This window comes from Papilio machaon, chromosome 19 (genome assembly GCF_912999745.1).
Source record: "Papilio machaon chromosome 19, ilPapMach1.1, whole genome shotgun sequence".
Classification (NCBI taxonomy): domain Eukaryota; kingdom Metazoa; phylum Arthropoda; class Insecta; order Lepidoptera; family Papilionidae; genus Papilio; species Papilio machaon.
The window spans coordinates 2,725,125-2,743,996 of NC_060004.1; the positions used below are offsets into that span (position 1 = coordinate 2,725,125).

The 18,872-nt window shown below is 31.9% G+C and overlaps 3 protein-coding genes across 6 annotated transcripts in view; 1 reads left to right on the top strand and 2 right to left on the bottom strand.

Moving 5' to 3' along the window:
* Positions 1-2,745: 2,745 nt before the first annotated feature.
* LOC106721255 lies at positions 2,746-5,765 on the bottom strand. Its single transcript, XM_045682530.1, has 6 exons — positions 5,451-5,765; positions 5,247-5,379; positions 4,901-5,030; positions 4,556-4,650; positions 3,367-3,603; positions 2,746-3,025 (listed from the first exon to the last, which is right to left on the bottom strand). Exons 1-6 carry the CDS (start codon positions 5,516-5,518, stop codon positions 2,930-2,932), a joined length of 759 nt encoding a protein of 252 aa, XP_045538486.1. The 5' UTR covers positions 5,519-5,765; the 3' UTR covers positions 2,746-2,929.
* Positions 5,766-6,226: 461 nt separating this feature from the next.
* On the bottom strand, positions 6,227-8,271 carry LOC106721281. Its single transcript, XM_045682614.1, has 5 exons — positions 8,051-8,271; positions 7,631-7,795; positions 7,371-7,505; positions 6,920-7,216; positions 6,227-6,636 (listed from the first exon to the last, which is right to left on the bottom strand). The coding sequence occupies exons 1-5, from the start codon at positions 8,169-8,171 to the stop codon at positions 6,227-6,229; spliced, it is 1,128 nt and encodes a 375-aa protein (XP_045538570.1). The 5' UTR covers positions 8,172-8,271.
* Positions 8,272-8,565: 294 nt separating this feature from the next.
* The window catches only part of LOC106721254 (protein diaphanous), a 28,444-nt gene continuing 18,137 nt past the window's right edge, over positions 8,566-18,872 (top strand). For 2 of the 4 annotated variants that reach the window (XR_006756423.1, XM_045682440.1), the window contains exon 1: positions 14,556-14,742. Coding sequence is in view for 3 of the 4 variants with exons in the window: in XM_045682440.1 (XP_045538396.1) it covers positions 14,644-14,742 (99 nt within the window). In the remaining variant the exon portion in view is untranslated. Of the gene's footprint in view, positions 8,672-10,966; positions 11,031-14,555; positions 14,743-18,301; positions 18,435-18,872 lie in introns of those variants that run through there. The other 2 variants (XM_045682441.1, XM_045682443.1) reach the window with 2 other exon arrangements.

The window sequence follows — 18,872 nt, forward strand, 5'->3', positions numbered from 1 at the left end:
TGTCAGTGATATCAACACACGCATTTAAATCGGAACGAAGTCAAAACTGTCATTTCCAAGCAATCACCTATCCATTTATAGAGATCAGTGTAACATACAAAGTTTCTTATAATAAATTAATATATTATATAATAAATAATAATAAATTTAGACCACGCAAATTTGTTCTAAAATGTAATCAAATTAAATTGAATACAATTTTTTATCTGCAAAACTAAATAATTACAAATATTAAAATACCTATAAATAAAAAAAATATTGGCTTTGAGATGAATTAAATTGTTTTATAAATAAAAAAAAAACCATTAAAATCATTTTATAAAACATGCTACATAAAATCATATTCTAATGCCCGAATACTGAAACGTTACTTAAATATCTCCTTTCGTAAGCATTGCTTACAATTTAACAGACGTCAAAATTTAAGTGGTATACACAAACGCAAATCAAGACATGTAAGCGCGTGATTCCGTAAGTAGACGTATTATTTTTACGTCATGGCAACATCCTTTGTTTTCGGTCAAAGAGTGTGTAAAAAATACTTGTTCTCGATTACGTTTTCTTAAAATTCACTTTACGTATTCGTTTCACGCAGCATGGCTTGGACAACCTATAGTTGTAAGACGTGTTCATTCCCAAATAGTAAAGAAATTTAAAATAAAAATACTAAATAATCAAAAATCAAAGAAGGTTGTTAAAAAATATCCTTTCTGTTTAAAGTATTTTTAAATAAAAAAAATAAAAAATTTTACCATACTTTTGTAGAATGGAAAGCATCTGGCGTTATGTTTTGACAAGTTTAAATTAATAAAATTTTAATAAATCATAATATCATCAAGACACTTTTTAAGCAGTTTAAGCGGGCGCAGACAGATGTCGCTACAAACCTATTTGCGATTTCGATATATTCTCGTTCGGTCGGCATTTTTATATAAATACTAGCTGTCGCGCGCGACTCCGTTCGTGCGCAGTTAAAAAAAACTTTATAGGGGTATGAATAATAGATTTTGGCCGATTCTCAGACCTACTGAATATGCTCACAAAATTTCATGAGAATCGGTCAAGCCGTTTCAGAGGAGTACGGGAACGAACATTGTGACATGAGAATTTTATTTGTCCGAATGCGATGATTATGATGAAGCAGACATGTTAACACCTTAGATTTTAACTTTTAAGATAGCCTGCGACCACTCTTAAATTGTTGGCGTACTTAAGTCGACATGACAGTTCTTTTGACAGCAAAATGTCGTTGAGTGACGATCCAGTATAAGAAATGTGATATTGAGTGGCCTTTAAGCATGGTACGACTTGAGTGGCATCAAAGTTGAGATGCGTCTTTAACTGACTTACGAAAATTCCATATTGGAGTTTAAGCGTGGTCTTATAATTTAAGACGCTCTTACATATTTAAGTGGCGTTTCAGTATTCGGGCATAAATCTATTAAGATAAGGCTTAAATTGCGTTAGACAGTGATTAAATACTACGCAATATATAAAACTTTGTATTAAAAACGTAATAATATTTTTAAATTACAGTCAAAACCGTTTATAGCGACATCGTTTAGAACAACATACCGGTTAAATTGACCAAAATCAAAGGTCCTGGCTGAATGTTATTACATATCTTTCCTATTAATACCTGTCACCGGTTGTTACAACTATCGGTTTTTACGACTCAATATGAGTAGTCCCTTCGATGTCGTTATAACAGATTTTGACTGTATTATTATATTTTAATTTCTAGATAATTTGTATTTTCAATTGTTATTCCATATCAAAATATTGTATAAATTTTAATGTAAACGAGATTCAAGGCATCGACGGAATGAATACTTACTTTATATTCTACCTACTAATTAGTTAATCTATATTCTTAAACAATTAATTAAAAGTTAAATTAATGGACGAAATGTTAAGAACAAAATAAGGGCTCATTAAAATAATTTAAGTTTAAAAATATATCCCTTAATATATATTTTTAAATTTAAATTATAAAATATTAGCTACTAAATAGCCATACTATATTAAGACAATATACAGTACAAATAATGGTGAGTTTTTACTGCCAAATGTACAAAAACATATTCATCAAAGATACAGAAGTATGACAATTTTTTTGTACCTACTGCAGTGAAAACTCGTCTAAAATTGATTGTACATTCATTTTAAATACACTTATATTCTTAAATATTTCAAAGTTAAAACTATTATTTTGTACGACTTTATTAAATTCAGTCCTTTATAAATCAAGTATAGACATTTACATGTAAATTTAATACGTAAATATGTAAATTTTTAAACAAAAGACCAAAATTTGATATGAAAAATCCCTTAATTGATTTGTTAGAATTAAAATGTAATGGTGGGTATAGACTAGAGCATTTACTTGTAACAAAATGAGCCGCTCTATATGTTGTTGTGTATCACCCTTCACGAACCAGACGTGCTTTGGAAACTATGCTTTTACCTGTATCATATCATTCGTTAAAACGTTACATTACATAGAAATGCTTGAGAAAATGCTCTAGTGTATATTCACCTTTAAGTCAAAATCTTAACATACATAAGGTAAATAAGTTTCGATAATCCTCAGGAAATCCACAGTCATTACACCTCAATTACAATCACATTGTCATCCCATCATCACGTTTGAAAGAATGAGATAGTGATAGTGTTCGAAATCAAGTGTCACTGTAAGTTTCGACTAACATGAAACATGTATTGACACATATTATCTATGTTTTCTCAAAGAGATTTTGAGGGATTAATATATTCCAATACAAGTCATAAGAGGGATGGCAATACAGGATTACAGAATATGCAATGTATATATACAGTTAAAATTTCAGTGTTACACTGGTGTCTCAAACCCACCATCCGATGTGAGAGGCTGTGCCTCCTCAGCCTGTTGGCTGTCAGGCTCCTCGCATCATATCTGAGATGCTGGCATGGTGGACACCGTGCTGTGCGGTGTCGTGGGTCTAGAGCCTGCTAATGATGCGTTCAATGACGCCATCGTGCCCATCTGAAAATTATATTGATTAACATAGGATTTTATCACTTCTTGTCAATAAAAGCTTCCCTCGGTGTATATTGAGTAAGAGTTATACACAATTAATGTATAAATTTTACTTGTTAAAAGTTAAAATTAGTTACTTTAGATTATATTTGAGATTTTATAAAAAAAAACTAAAATTTTTGCTAACTCAAACACATATACATGAGAAAAAAAATTTAACAAGTGTCATTTGTATCCATCTTTTTCTGCATTTCATAATTTAAAAGCATTCAATTTAAATAAATTTGGAACAAAACAATAAAAGAAATTACAACAGATTTACTCCCACATAATAAAAATTAACTCACCCTCAAATGAGCCAAATCTTCCAACTTGGTCAAATCAGCCAATTCTAAATAAAGACTATAGACGAGCAGCCAGCCGTACACTCCCACAACACAGAAAACGACCCAGCAGAGGCACATCAGGACATTGTACGAGAATATCATATCATTGACTATTGCAGCAAATATGAATGCAACTGTACGGAACAGTATAAACACACCAAATGTGTACAACCATGGCACTATCTTCTTCTCATATTCCTTAAAGGCAAATTGAGTTAATCAGAGTTAAATCTTGTGATAATAAAGTATAGTATGTACTTCAATTTACTATGTATTTACTGTTAACTTTATTACAATCATGCTTTTTTTTTATATTACAAGGTGGCAAACGAGCAAGCGGACACATGAATTCGCCGAAATGGCGAAGCGACAGCTGCCCATAGACATTCGCAATTGCAGATTCGTTGCCTACCCTCAATCGACGAAGGAGGAGACACACAAAAAGAGAATATTTAACCTTTCTATGCATCTTCTCCTCCAACAAATCCACCTCCCCTTCCCATCCTTTCCTTATAAGAAAAGAGCGGGAAGGAAAAGAGGACTAAAATTAGGCCTCCGGCATCAATATATGCTTGTGATTGAAGTGCACAGTGCAAGAATACTAGCAGTGTAATTATACAATTCAACAGTCGTGACATTTATATTGATAAATATTTTACATGTTTTTTTAAAGTGAATGGAAGGGTTGAAAATATGTATTAATACAATGTCACTGAAGTCAAATTATATGGTAGTTAATAGTAATTTTTTAATTGACTGTACCATTTAAAGAACACTGATTAGTTCATCAAAATTAATATTGCTATGAAAGCTATGAAAACTAATATGACTAAATGATACCTTATTTTTTCCATTCTTTACTAGCTATATAATAGGCAGCAATAATGAAATGAAAATGAGATGTTATAAAAAAAAAATTGTAAAATTTACAAAAAAAATGTTTAAACTACATGATTTGTGAGTATGAGATAAATGCAACTTGTAAAATAGTGTAGTTATATGTATCACATATGAATAAAACTCTTATCATTAATAATTTTTAAAGGAATTTTTGTCACGTGAGGCAGATCATTTTCATTTTGATTATATTATAGAGTTGAATTTGAATTATAGAGTATTAATAGTATCAAGAAAATAAAATTGTACTCACTTTTCTTAAGGCTACAATTAGCAAAATACTTGTTATAAGTACAGCCACAGATCCAATCCAGGAAAACAATGAAAATACAATTAATACATTGCGGACTGGAAAGAAATAAAACATGTTATAATAATTATAGTCAGTTGTATAAGTACAAGTTTGAAAGATTACATTACTTCATTTTTTATAATGTATAGTCCATTAATTAGATTTCAACTTAGGACCAAGAATGGTTGGTCATCAGATGTTTACCATAACAGCTATAATTTAACACCGCACCACATGACATTTCATTTAAATAGGTGGGAAATAAACTTCTTTGACTGTACATAATGAAGAAATTAAAAATCTTACCAGGGGCGCTCCCGACATATACAAATTGGAAACTAAATACATAATATCCATAATGTACTGCTCCTGGTGCTGCCATGCCCAGACAATACAAGTCAAATATGCTCTGAGCAAATGTGAAGAGGGCTATGAACTGAAAATACAAAGGTAAAAGAATATAGTGAAATCATGTCTGTTTAAAACTTTTATATTTCAGATTGTATTATCACTTGTACTAGACACTGTAATGATGCACCATGTGATTGTTGAACTTTAACAAATTCAGTATAACATAATATTTCGTATCCAACTGATATGTTGGTCGGTGTAACCTATTTGTGTTATTAAAAAAATTATGTTTACAACTTACAATTGAAACAAAACCAGTGAGCAAGGAGCCTCTCTGAAGGTCGAGAAGAAATGCATCGTGTAAAATAGGTTTCATATACCATGGTAGACGTAACGACTTCACAGATTTCGATGAGCGAAGGTTGGTTGATGACCTGACATTAAATTATATTGTAGTTAGTATTCACACGAATTCAAAAATAACTTGGAAATAAATATTACATACCTTCCCGTATAGTGTGAATAAACTGACGGTGTGGAACGATAAGTCGATGGGGTTTTTCGTCCGTACATGATTTTTGTTTGTTATTTACTTGTATAGTAGAGACCCCGCCTTCGTTGTCGATGCCGAAACATAGGAAATTGCAATATCTTCAGTGTAAATATCGTTCTTACCACTGATCCTTCCTTAATTTAAGTTGTTTCGGTCAATTCTGTACTTGTAAAATCTAATTTTCTAATAAGAAATGTTGTGCCACACCTATCTCACGGAATTTGTAAAACGAATTTATTTTTTTTACAATTTTACTTGTTGTTGATGGTGCTGTCAAAGAGTAAACAGCGGAAAATAGTAACAGATTTCAGTCAAAGATGTGAGACAAATATAGTACCAGTATAATGCAGAGTATATTCGTTATCGGTATTTACTCAATGCCAGGTTTTTAAAACAAATATAATGAATATGCCTATAAATAAAAGGAACCAATTGATTGAAGATACCAACAATGGACCACGTTGATGAGCACTTGAGCCAAGAGCACTCAGATTTCATGAAATAAATATTTTCTTTTAATACCCACACTACTTTTCCTTCCTACGGTTGGAGAACTCCCACGAGTTCTAATTTGACCGAGCCTGAAGAGCACTGGGCTCTGGCGGCCTTACTACTTTTCGTTTGAAGGCTTATAATAAGGTACTGTCTTTTCATGTCATCTTAGATTAAATAAGTATTAAAGTAAAGTTTGACTACAAGGAGATTCAACAAGTTTTTATTTCAAAATATCAGTAATCTCCACAAACAATTTCATTCTGTAAATAATCACTGTTAACATAAATAGGACCACATTGCCACAAACACTTAGGACATTGCTGTGTTAGGCTATCCATATTACGATCTTGTAAATCGATCCAACCGGAGATAGATTCATCAGTTTTAGGCTTAATTGAAACCTTGTCATCGAAATCAACAAAGTTTTTCCATTTTTTGCAAAGATTTTTCGTTGTATAGTCTTTTTTCTGTATGTATTTTGTTAGCTTTTCAATTTTTTGCATCGCAGCGGTTACGGATAAATTTTCTTCATTTGCTGATTCTGTAAAAGCGCGGCTTGGTATTTCTGATACTTCTGTGCAAAACTCAAATGATATATCACAAGTGCCGAAAGACTCCCCGCCAGTAGAATATGTAGCCGGTGCTGTGAAAATGTTTCATTTTCAACCTTTACGCACCTACAGACAAAATAATCACTATTATACCATAGCGATATCTCAACTTATGTGGACTCAAGTTCGATTTAAAAGTTTGTTTCCAAATTTTTGAGCTTAACCTCTAAGTTCTCAAGTACGAGAGCTATACGTGTGCCAAATTCTAACTCAAAAATTTACATCGTTAAAATAATTACCCATTGAAATTTACTTCTAAAGCTATCTCGAGTTTAGGTATGATACAAATCATGATAAGTTCCGCCGCCTACTTACATTTTTTTGGTTCATTTTGCTGGAACCATTCTTGGGGTCCAGTGCCGCAACGACAGAAAGGTGGTTGGGGGCCTTGCATCATGAATATGAAGGGCGCATTCTCCCTACTCCCATTCATAAATTGTTGCATATTCTCAGCGAAAAAAGCATTGTTCTGCCAGTGCTCGAAACAATGCTTGAAGAAATCGGAAGGATTGTCCTTGCCACGATTGAGAACGTGACGTTGGAAACAATCTTCGCAGAAAACTTGCCCATAATATATCTTGAGCTTAGAAGTCGGGATTTCATGGCAGAAATCTGTTAAATTAAACAGCTTTTACTTAAAACAAATAGTAGTCCTCTCAAGTCAAGCTACTATATATATATAGGTTTAACATATGTATGTTAGTTAGACATATATGGATACAGTTAAAAGATAAACGATGCTAATAATATATTAAAGACAACTTACAGCATCTAGCACACTGGCTATGGAAGCTTTGTCCGCCGATTTCAACCTTACTGTCGTCGTCTACTGGCTGCAAGCAACGTGAGCAAATCGACCTTTTCGGTAATGTTGTGTTTCCGTCTTGGGAAGTTTTTTCACCTGGTTAAAATATATTTAGATAAAAACTGCAGCTTGCAAAAATTAACAATATTGTTGCGACGTAACAGCAGAGCTGAGTAAAGTAAATTTTAGGAACCAAACACACAAACCAATCATTCACTTACTTTGTGGCGGTTTTGGGCCAGGTGCCCATTGCATCCACCAGCTATTAGAATGAACGTGAGGGGCATCATTTTTAAATCTGCAAAGTACATGTGTCTTGAAACACTCATTGCAGAATACGTGGCCATAGAACATCTTCACAGCTGATGGAATCCTTCGACATACGCCTGAAATATGTGTTTATAGTAGCAAGAAGAGATGATAGAGCATGCAACTGGTCTAATGTTAAGCGAAAGTTAATATTAAGCTTAGTAACACCAAATACAATGCATAGCAGGGGAAATTTGTAAGAAAAAGAGAAGGATGAAATAGCTGTTTGGAATTTAAAAAAAACAGCTTTTGAGTAGACTTCATGTGGTAGATAAGACTAAGTCAGACTACATTATAAAGTAGAGACCATAAAAGTTTGTTTTTTAACTTACAGCACATGCTACAAATCTTGTGAAAATTCTGTCCCTCTATGTCCACTTTATCTTCATCTTCAACCGGAAGAAAACATCTTGCACAGAAGCATTTCTTCGCCTTATCTTGACTTTTATCCATTGTTGATAATAGGCAATTTTGTATTGGTTATGATGGAAAATGTAGAGCCAGGAAAACCTGAAAGAATTTTAATGAATCAGCAAAATGCTACCAAGGCAAGTTAATGACAGATTGAATAAAGAAAACAAAACAGAAAAGACGATCAAAAGAAATTTTTAAATTAAGAATAACATTTTATCATGAATGCAAAAAGTTTTCAAGATTATAAAGACCAATCAGTTTTGGTTTCTGGATTTGTTTAAAGTCTATGAAATATGTTAAGCCTGAAGATTTGAAAGTAATTATTATTTCATGTGTAGTTATTATACATTAAAAACTCCATCGTAATAAATTCAAGCTGCGGGTACATCACTAGTCAAATTGAATCGAAGACTTAAAAAAAGAAAAGCACGTCACTAGTTAATGTGTGGTGATGACCGTTGTTGTGTTATCTATCATGTTTTTATCAAAAGAGTGATGTTTACGGAATTGTATGGAAATAAATCAGCATATACTTAGTGGTAAGATAGACTCACTATCTAGTCCTTATCTTAAAATAAGATAAAACACACTATCTCTGATGTTTGTTTAGGTTATACCGATGATACTACTTTTGCAGTTCTACGATCATGTTTTTGTCTTTTTATGATAGAAAATCTGTTTAAGTAAGCCGCAAAAAGTAAAAACTCATAATAATAGGAAGTTTCCTACCTATTAATTTCAATTTAGGATGATATGTAGCGATTTTGATATCACTATAACTGTTGTCAAAACTTTGCCTTCTATTTGTGCCGACCTTAATATGTTGAAATCATTTGGCGCGCCACAACCTTTGGAATTCGGAAACATTAGTCAACGAGTAATATAAACTAAACAGTTTTCGATTAGAATTTAAAAATTTTCAAAAAGCAAATCATTACATTAATGTATTAATTTCAAAATAAGTTGGGAGTTTCAAATTAAATTAAACATTTCTACATTATTATATTTCAATACATTATTCTAGATGAATGAATATGTAAATCGTCTATATATAAAGTGATTAAAAAAAATAAAGAGAGATTGTAAATATAAAAAGCTTTTTGAGAAATTTTTGCATCTTAATAATAACTTAGGTAAGTTTTATACTTTCCATTTTAATCAAAAGTTTGTTAACTGGCTGCTGGTGGACTTTTTAAAATAATGACTGAATGTATGAATCTATAATAAATTTGAATAAAATTAATATTATATACATATGAATAAAATTTTGTTGTCAGTCTGTCTGGACCGGCTGTACCAATTATAATGGGAAGGTAGGTGATAGACAGTGACTACTTTTTTTTTAAATTATTCATCACTACTTTTCCTAAAAGTGTGAAAGTTTTAATGTATGGATGTATAGATGTTTGCTGCCACACAATCCATTTTTCAGTAATCAAAGTTATTAAGAGTAATTCAAACTTTGGACAATGCTGCCAATGTAATTTTTCATGGGTAATTTAGCCATACATTTTGGTGTGTCAGCATTTTAAAGAAGATATACATATGTTTTTGTTGCAGATATCAGATATAGATGTTTATAGGAAAATATAGTGAAATATACAAGCAAAATGTGATATTATGACATTATATATTACACTGCTATATCATTTATATTAAAGACTAACTGTGGCTTGCGACTCTGTCTGCGCGGTATTAAAAAAATCGTAATAAGTAGCCTATGTGTTCTAAGTCTATACCAAATTTTATAGAGATTTGTTGAGCCGTTCCGGAGATACCTTCAAACAAACAAACATCCATCCATCCAAACATTAGCATTTATAATATTCGTAAAATATATAAGATCAAAATAGAAGCAAGCTAACTTTTAATACTCTTCCCTCAGCAAGTAGCTTATTTTTTAAAGAAAAATATATGTGTTGATGGCCATTTTCACCTACCATCCCTTAAATAAGGGTTCATAAGTAAGAATTTCGTTTTCTTCAATATTAAGGGTTTACCTAACTGCATTATTTTACTATAAATTTAGGGTGATCTGAAAGAGACACCTATACTATTTAGGTGCTGGTTGGTAAAAACAAACATAGTGACGATCATTATTACATAGTATTTTATCCTTCCAATTTCTATATACATATATTTTTTTGTTTCTCACTTCATAATATGTGATGATGACGGGCCACGATGATGAATTAAAAAAAAACATTACATAGTAAATGATCTAGAATATGTTATATCTAATCAATAATTCATCGAATTCCAAAATACGAGAAACATGAAACTACGCTCCCATGCGGTCTCAGAGTCGCAATCTAAACAGACTGTGTTTTGTTTTCCTTTTCTCTAAACTAATGTAATTCGATAACTTTAGGTTCCCAGCGATTTTACAACCACAAGCATCTCAGTAGTCATATTCCTTTAGTGCAACAACTTATGCCGAACGTGTGTTTACAAGTGTGAGATAAAAGGTGAAGTGATGACAGAATCTTCGTATCTCATCCAAAGTGAGCTTGTGGATCTTTTTTGCGAAAGGTAGTTTGTTTAAATCAAACGGTTCAGAATGTATAATCTTTGTAGATCTTATCTTTGCTGTATATTCAGGAATAAAAAATTTGCGGGGAAAAGAATACGTTTTCGTAAATGAGATTTGTTAAGATAACCGATTCTCGTTGCCTCAGATCAATAGATTAAATTAAACCGTCGCAAATAAGAAATCATTTTAAAGCAACATAACATTTAAAACAAAATCAATAACTCACGCCCGTAACCCAAAGGGTTAAACAGAGACCACTGATTTCCATTTAGCGTTTATGTTTTTTTTAATTTTGTTGCAGAATGGTGCGGTCGAATGTTAACAACAGAAAAATGTCCCGCCATGAGAAAGCGAAAAGTGGCTTTGTAAGTAACAATTTTTTAGTAAATAACTCTTTACAATATTTCCTACTTTGTTTGGTCTGGTTAATGTCTAGATCGTCTATGCAATGGTAAACAAACAATAATGATACGCAAAACCATGCAATTCATATTATTATCAATTATAATCAAAAATTACAAAACATACTTTCAAGTTAGTACTCTTAACTACTCACTGTTTTATATCACCCTCGCCGTATAATAGAAAAGGACAGCATTAGGTTCCACAAAATGGTGTATTTTTTCTTATTTCGTTAGCAAGTTTTACAAAATCGATATAAGGAATGTTCACAGGAAATTCGCTCGTAATTGTATAGTGGTTACAATCTTATTTGTGTACCGGCTCAAGTATCCATCAGCTGATTCCTCGTAGTCGTACTCGCCTGAGACCGTGGGTTTACTTTCGTACGGTATGTACACGACCGTTTCTAGATAAGCGGGTAGGGTTTGCAAAAACATTAGCGAAATTAGCTTATAAAAGAACTTACAGTTTTTTAATAAAAGACGAAAGCAAGTTCTAAGCCTTTTTCATCTATTGAACCCACTACGTTCGACGTTGATGTTTTTATGTTGTACACTAGCTGTAGCCCGCGACTCCATCCTCGCGGATTAACAAAAAATCTTCATTAGTAGCCTATGTGTTCTTTCTGACTATGCTCTACACTTATGCCAAATTTCATCGAGATAACCAATTCAATAAACATTCGTATTTATAATATTATTAAGATTACTTGGCACCGTTTTCTTTAAAAAGAAACAGAATGTAAGAAATCTTAGAAAAATCATTGTGCCAAAATACTATAATAGGTACGCAATGAACTTTTTACTAGATAAAAGAAATAATCACTTGATATTGCGGTTGTGCGTCTAGGCTATTGGAATGACATTTTTTTTTCTTTTTTTTTTAACGTTCAGTCTATTTTGCTAACGGTACCTGTCGCTGACGTCTATATGCACAGCGATATAACTTCGCCAGTAGATTTCGTTTAGTTTTCAGTCGATGTCCTTTCAGTGAATGTCTCCGCGATTTGTGTTCAATATAAAGTCTGTTTAGTTTGATATGGTTTGGCTTTGATATCAGTTATATATGATATTTGTGTTGTGCAATTCTACCACTTTATAGCCACTATATAATGTGAATTGTGTGTATGTGTTAAATACCTTTTATATGTTACCAGAAACCGATAGTTACTGAATAACTTAATGGCTTAAGATATATAAGTGTTTGATTTAAACAGATTTAGCTAGCGTTTCAACCGTGGTCTTCTACTACTAAAATACCTATATAATTTTTATTATGTTTTTTTCTTGGTGTTTCGACAGTAGAAATCTAAATTTAAATAAGACTGTATTGTCATACTTGAATACAGTAAATTATTTAAATTTGTATTGTAAAACTAAACCTTGACCATGAGATTGTACCGTGGCGTAGTTATAAACATCTCTCAAATATCAATCTCTTATTCATTGTTATGGCATTTTCAAATGAAATATGACTTTGAAGACAGATAAATAAAACCAAGTCAGTGTATTTGCTGTTGAGTTAATATTGCGAAAATTGTCGTAAGGTTCAGTAATAGGCCAGCGTGGTTAACTGAGGCCATACTCTAAATTATTATTATAAAGCAGCATTAAAGTAAAGTTATCAATGTATTTCTTCCAAAATTGTCAATGAAAAAGGTATCAGAAATTATTCCTCTGATCTGCCAGTCCACATCACTTGTGACTTATTTTTATTTAGAAAAAAAAATATAGCCTCCGAAAAAGATACCAGTAGTATATTACGACATTGAGTTGTGCTGTTTACCGACTTGCTTCATTTTGTCACATAGCATTGCGAATCGATTTTTAATGTCATTCAAATGACTTTAGTATATAAGAGTTTCATTTATATAGTCCCATCTTACACAACATTAATCATATGCCAGTCATTTTATAGTATTTTGATATATTGTACAAGTTTTCATCACCAGAAGATAGCATTAAATGGGAAGTAACATTAAACCCCTTGACACTGTAAGGGTGTAGACGCACCTCCTGAGTGGTACTAGAGCGAGATGTGGACGCACCCTAAGAAATACAAATCGAATTGCTCTATGCCATTGGTACAGTTAGCTGTATAAATATGTATACAAATTCAAAACTTTAGAAACTTGTATACTTGCTAATAGGATATATTTATGGTCGGAAGCAAGACGGATACGTGCATAAATATTTTTGAAATCGAGTATAATATAAATCGAGTGTATACACCTACAAGTTTCTGTAAATATATACCTTTTAATGCACCTGACTACAAAATACCTACATTTTATAAAAGGCAATCTATCATTCGATAGTGTACTCACAAAAGTAAGTTAATATACCCAGTGTCGTGATTTAATAATAAACATACGAGGCCATTTGTTTATGTGATAATTAAAAACGAATACACAAGCCCGTTCGTGTTATTTAAAATATGTTTAGGTGCGGTCGTCTCTACGGTTTTCTGTCCCCGATTGCTATGGTTTTAATTAGCATGTTTAAATGTATTACAAAAGACCGATTTGTGACTGCAGATGTTCGCATACCGGTTTTATGTGATGCCCTAAAATATTTAAAAAAATACACTTTACAAAAATTGTGACATACAAGTCTCTAAAAGGAGAGTTTTGTAAAGTTCTTATTTATGGTGACACTATAATTATTGTGAATAAATCAATTTAGGGATTATGTACATGTAACTTAATTTTAATAGTTTAAAATTTTCTATTAGAATACCTAATTAGTTTGGCCAATGTAAATAGGCGGAACGATTAGGTCTTTATTTGACCGCATTATTGTGGTCTGATACATTGAAACCATGTATCCATTTAAATAAAGGGTGTGCATCAAATTATTGAAGTTTGATAATAAAGTTCCAATTTAAATTAAGTAGGTTTATCTCTCATGTGTCTCATAAAAAGGTTCTTAACAATGAAGGAAATGTCAAATAGCTAGACATGCATAGAACTAATAATTGATGCCATGTTTTCCTTCTAAAGACCTAAAAACTAAAAACAAGTCTCTAATTAGCATTACTATCGATCCTTGTATTTCAAATCCGATGACGTTTACAATGCGATATATGTCATGCCATTGCGGTTTCATTTTTATTTATGCTCGAATGACTTTAAGGGTTATGTTTTTTTTTTGTTTGTAATTATAGGCAATAAAATTAGTCACGACCAAATAATGCGTGAAATGGAATCCTCGTTATCAGTAACAATCAGTTATCAGTAACATAGATTACAGTACAGCAAAAAATGATGTTAAAACTGTGTTTTCTTTACCAAGAGTGGACGTTTTGAATTTATAACCAAAATCTTATTTAGTTTGTGTTACACTAAAACTGTGGTTTATTGATAGTGTTACATTTGAGGATCCGCCATTTTTTGTTCCTTTTCTTAGTGGAATTCATATATTAGTTAATGTAACTATTACTTTTTCCAGTGTTCATATGTTAATTATCACTAAGATATAATGAATTAATTAAAAATGTGACGTGAAGTGTTTTTTCACATAAAAACCATTTTTGTAAGTGATGTGTTGTTAAAGTGACTGATTATTGTAAGGAATAATGCCCAATCGCCATTTAGATAATATACCCGAGGGCGAGGCTAGCAAGTATTACAGTTTGCCTCGCCTTAAACGCAAGGAGACATGGAGGAGAAAGGGGGTAAGTTGTATTATAAGATTTAAACTTTATACCCGCTCATGTTCGACGTACATGTATATCAGAGAGGCCCACTTTGGGTAGAGGAAACCGTGCGCAGGAGTCGAAGTTCTCATGTAATGGTGAATGGTCACAGAGAATCGCTAGATGGCGCTGTCACTACAACTTTACATTAGTTAAATTTAGTTAATGTTTGGACCCTAATAGAAAAATATTCCCAATGTTTATATTCCACGTAAATAACTCAATCAGATCAATACAGATTTATCGGGGATCACGTTAAAAAATAAGGTATTAACTGGCTAATACAAACATAACATGCATTTATTTTTGTATTTCAATTAAATCAGTAATTCAAAAGGATAGTAAGGTCACATCACATATGTTTTATTATCATTCATACTAACCAAGGCTGACTAGCCTCTCCTTTTTCATATGACACATTCTGCATCCTTTTGTTACTCAAGTTTTACTTCAAAACCTAAAGCGCTGTACCCACATAGAGCGGAATAAGTACAGGGAGATGTGTATTATGACTTCAAAACTCACCTATAAGTGGCCAACAATGTATTAAATACAAAAAACTATTAGAACTTGCAGGAATTCTATTTCTTCTAGATTTGAACTTCATGATTCCAATCAATAAAATGACTTAGTCATCAGGCAGTTGTACTGATCACGGAACTAAATATATCAAGTAAATCGAGAAAATTCGTGCTTTTTATTATAAAATCTGATGTTGTGACGTAATAACTACCTATTAAATGTGGTTGTCGATATTATAAGTGAAATTCTAAAGAGAGCTTTTTATTGGTTATATAATAAATCTATCAAAAATGACAAAAACTTATAATTTTCCATAACACCCACATCCCACCTAAGATGCAATGTTAAACTGCGTATTTACGAGATGGATGATCTCATTCAATTACATCATTGTAAATTTATGACACGAATTTGACATTGATATAAAAATAAGCAATACTTTATTAATAAACCATATTTACCCGACTATACCCTATTGTATTCCCAGTAAGAATACAAAGGTTAGATCTATAGTTAGGTATATAATATGTAGATACAGATATATAAAGCTAGAAAAAATCTTTATAATTCTCACTGGAGATTTTTCCTTATATTCTAAAATAAGATGAGTTAACTGAGTATGGTTGTTTAAATTGTACAATTATATTAAATTTTCATTAATATAAATTAATATAAGTTCGATTAAACATTATCTACTACAAACATATCCCGTCTTTCAATGAATCATCAAAGACCATTGCATTGTAGTTACTATGTAATTGACATTGTTTTAAATGTTTGTTTAGAGGTAACGTTCGCTAATGCGTTCAATGATAAATACGTGTGATAAAGAAGTAACACTGCATATATACTCATATGTTTACATAAAAATATATTTATTATAATTAAACGGTTAAAAATATATACAATAATAACATAACTAAACAATGCCCCGTGACTTTACTGCGTGAATTTTCATTGTGAATTTAAAAAAAAACCATTTGAAACCAAAATAATCGAAAAACTATTATTCGGTACATTCTTTACCAAATAACTGTATCGGCTTAATATATTAGATGGCGTGAAATATGACAGATAATACGGCAAATTTTGTTTGTACCTTCACCGAATATGTTTTTAACATGCTATATCTTTGTTCCCGGAAAAATATTTATATAACCTTTGAATAGTAAGACTTGTATAGTGTCTATGTTTAATATTCAGCAGAGAGCGCGCTTTGGTGTCGCAGTCGAAGGCGACTTGGTTTATAGGACGACCAGCGTACTTGTATGGCACAAAGGTGAACCGTCATTGTGTACATTAATAAGTTGACACAAATATTTTTATGTATACAGAAAGTAGTCGAAATGTTAAAACATTAAACTGTTTCAACTGTTTTATTGAACAGAATCCAAAATAGAGATAAGTCAAATTGACCATTTCTATTTTTAATCAAAGTTATCGCGAATTTTGAAGGAACAAAGTTTTAGTAACCAAATGCTTTAAGAATTCTCTTTATGTGCACAAACATTAGAGCAAAATAATATTGCTTAGTGCGAAAACGGCAAACATTCAGCCAGTATTCAATTGTTATCATTTTTTTACTTCCTAAGATCTTTCTATAGCCGCAAAATGTGTGTCATTCTCGAATAATCTTTATCTATCCAGATAAATAAGATAGCGATTGGTATTCCTATCAGATACTACAATAGATGCAAAAGTTTATTGACCTTTATTTATTTACAATTTCATTGCATTCCACATTTTTCTTATAAGAGACGTTACCGCAATCATTCTTAGGCATCTCAATGGCACAAAAACCTGATGGATCCTAACAAAATATGCCGCTAATTTAATTTGAGGTTAGAGGTTACAATGCAAATAACTATTACCTAGTAAATTAAAGATGTCAGATGAACTCATTCATCTTAATATTCCTTATAATACGAAATTACCGGCCATTAGGAAGATAGAGAGGGAGAGAATTGGTACGTTTTTTCTTTCTACAAATCCGTTGAGTTAAAATGCTAGTAGATCGTAGTTAGACGTTCAAAATAACTACGTATATAAGTGTCATCCGGCGCCTCATTATACCATTTTATTATAAAGTTGCGCCCATAGTGACGTAATCGTCACTACATTCAGCCGGATTGCTCATGCGTTTGCGCTGATCAATAATAATACGTAGGGTTGACATATATTAATTCCTAACGGTCGCGCTCGACTTTGTCAGCGCAATATATAAAAGTAGCCTATACTATGTCCGCGTGCATTAGCAGTATTCCAGTGAAAGTCCCGTAAAAATCGGTCCAGCCGTTCCGTAGATTACCCGGAATAAAAGCGGTTTACGGACAGAGAGACAGACAATTTTTGTTTTTCCTTATAGTTACAGACCAAGCAAATACATCAATATGAAATATTTCACTTTAATTTTATGAACTCTAAGATAATTATTATTATTAGTACCATAAATGACTCTGTTGTTATGCTGTTAAACATGAGAGTGGTCAAGGTACACTTTCGAAGGACTTTCTTTAGTAACGAGTTTAATGTATATTTCTGAAATTATAATATTCAATTCACTCACCCATCAGGCAAGACGTTAAATCTTAAAGGTTAAATATGTGCATTGTCATAATTTGTGCTATACTAGAACTAGCGGATTGACTTTGTATGTATTAGTCTTTTCAAATATCTTGGCGGCCCAAGGTCATCAGCGCGCTACGCAGTGTTCTTTCCCGCATCCCTTTACGCCCTACTCAACCTAAAATTGTGTACCTGCGCAGCGACTTGCGCGAAGCTTAGAGCCCCGCAAAAATATCTGAAAATATTTAGGTTGTACTTTTAAAATGTATGTTACATAACTGATACTTATATTAGTATAATAAAAACAACATACTTATAATTTTTTACAGAACTACTCTAGATCGTAAGTTACTCAATAAAAATGACTTCGTTGTTAATTGTAGGTTATGTGGCAACCCTATAAACGCGGAGCGGTTTTGCCTTATGTTTTTTCTACCACTGCTTGTCTGAACATTTACTTGGGTCACACATACCGCGAATGGTATTTGCTAAGTCTGCGCGTTAGTTTATTGTGTGAAAAATTATTGATGTGTAGTGTTTTGTTGTGTGTCTAGTGTTACCTACATGACTTTGGTTATAAAATGGTTGGTATCATTAATAACGTTGTATTTAATTTAATGGATTGATGGACGAAGGAAGCATTATCTTAATGTATGAAGGTATTAATTATTAAAAGTATAACTTCGAATTAGTTACTAAATAAGCACATCCTGGTTTTTTAATTGCAATATAAGTAAAGAAACATTACTTAAATCGCATTTTCTCGAGCTTATTCGTAATATTTTACTTTTTTTTTAAGTATTAACTTTGTTACTACATTTCTATACGTGTCTTTGTTTACTCATTTCAAAACGACTAACAATCCTGGCTAAAATGTATCAGTAATAGTCGCATATAAAGTCATAAACGTTATTTAAATATACCCTTAGGGCTAATATTTCACACTAAATCTACATAGTCTTACTTAGTGACCAATTAATAACTTAATGTGGCAGTTTAAGTATGTTTTTCATTGTTTTTTG

Bases quoted from the DNA above. Each gene is read 5' to 3' on its own strand.
- LOC106721281 (XM_045682614.1), bottom strand. From the start codon at position 8,171: ATGGATAAAAGTCAAGATAAGGCGAAGAAATGCTTCTGTGCAAGATGT. The intron at 7,506-7,630 runs GTAAGTGAATGA...TATTTTAACCAG, and splicing joins TGGCCCAAAACCGCCACAAA to GTGAAAAAACTTCCCAAGAC. The intron at 7,217-7,370 runs GTAAGTTGTCTT...TTAATTTAACAG, and splicing joins TAGCCAGTGTGCTAGATGCT to ATTTCTGCCATGAAATCCCG.
- LOC106721255 (XM_045682530.1), bottom strand. From the start codon at position 5,518: ATGTACGGACGAAAAACCCCATCGACTTATCGTTCCACACCGTCAGTT. The intron at 5,031-5,246 runs GTAAGTTGTAAA...TTGTATTTTCAG, and splicing joins TCACTGGTTTTGTTTCAATT to TTCATAGCCCTCTTCACATT. The intron at 3,604-4,555 runs GTGAGTACAATT...TTTGCCTTTAAG, and splicing joins TAATTGTAGCCTTAAGAAAA to GAATATGAGAAGAAGATAGT.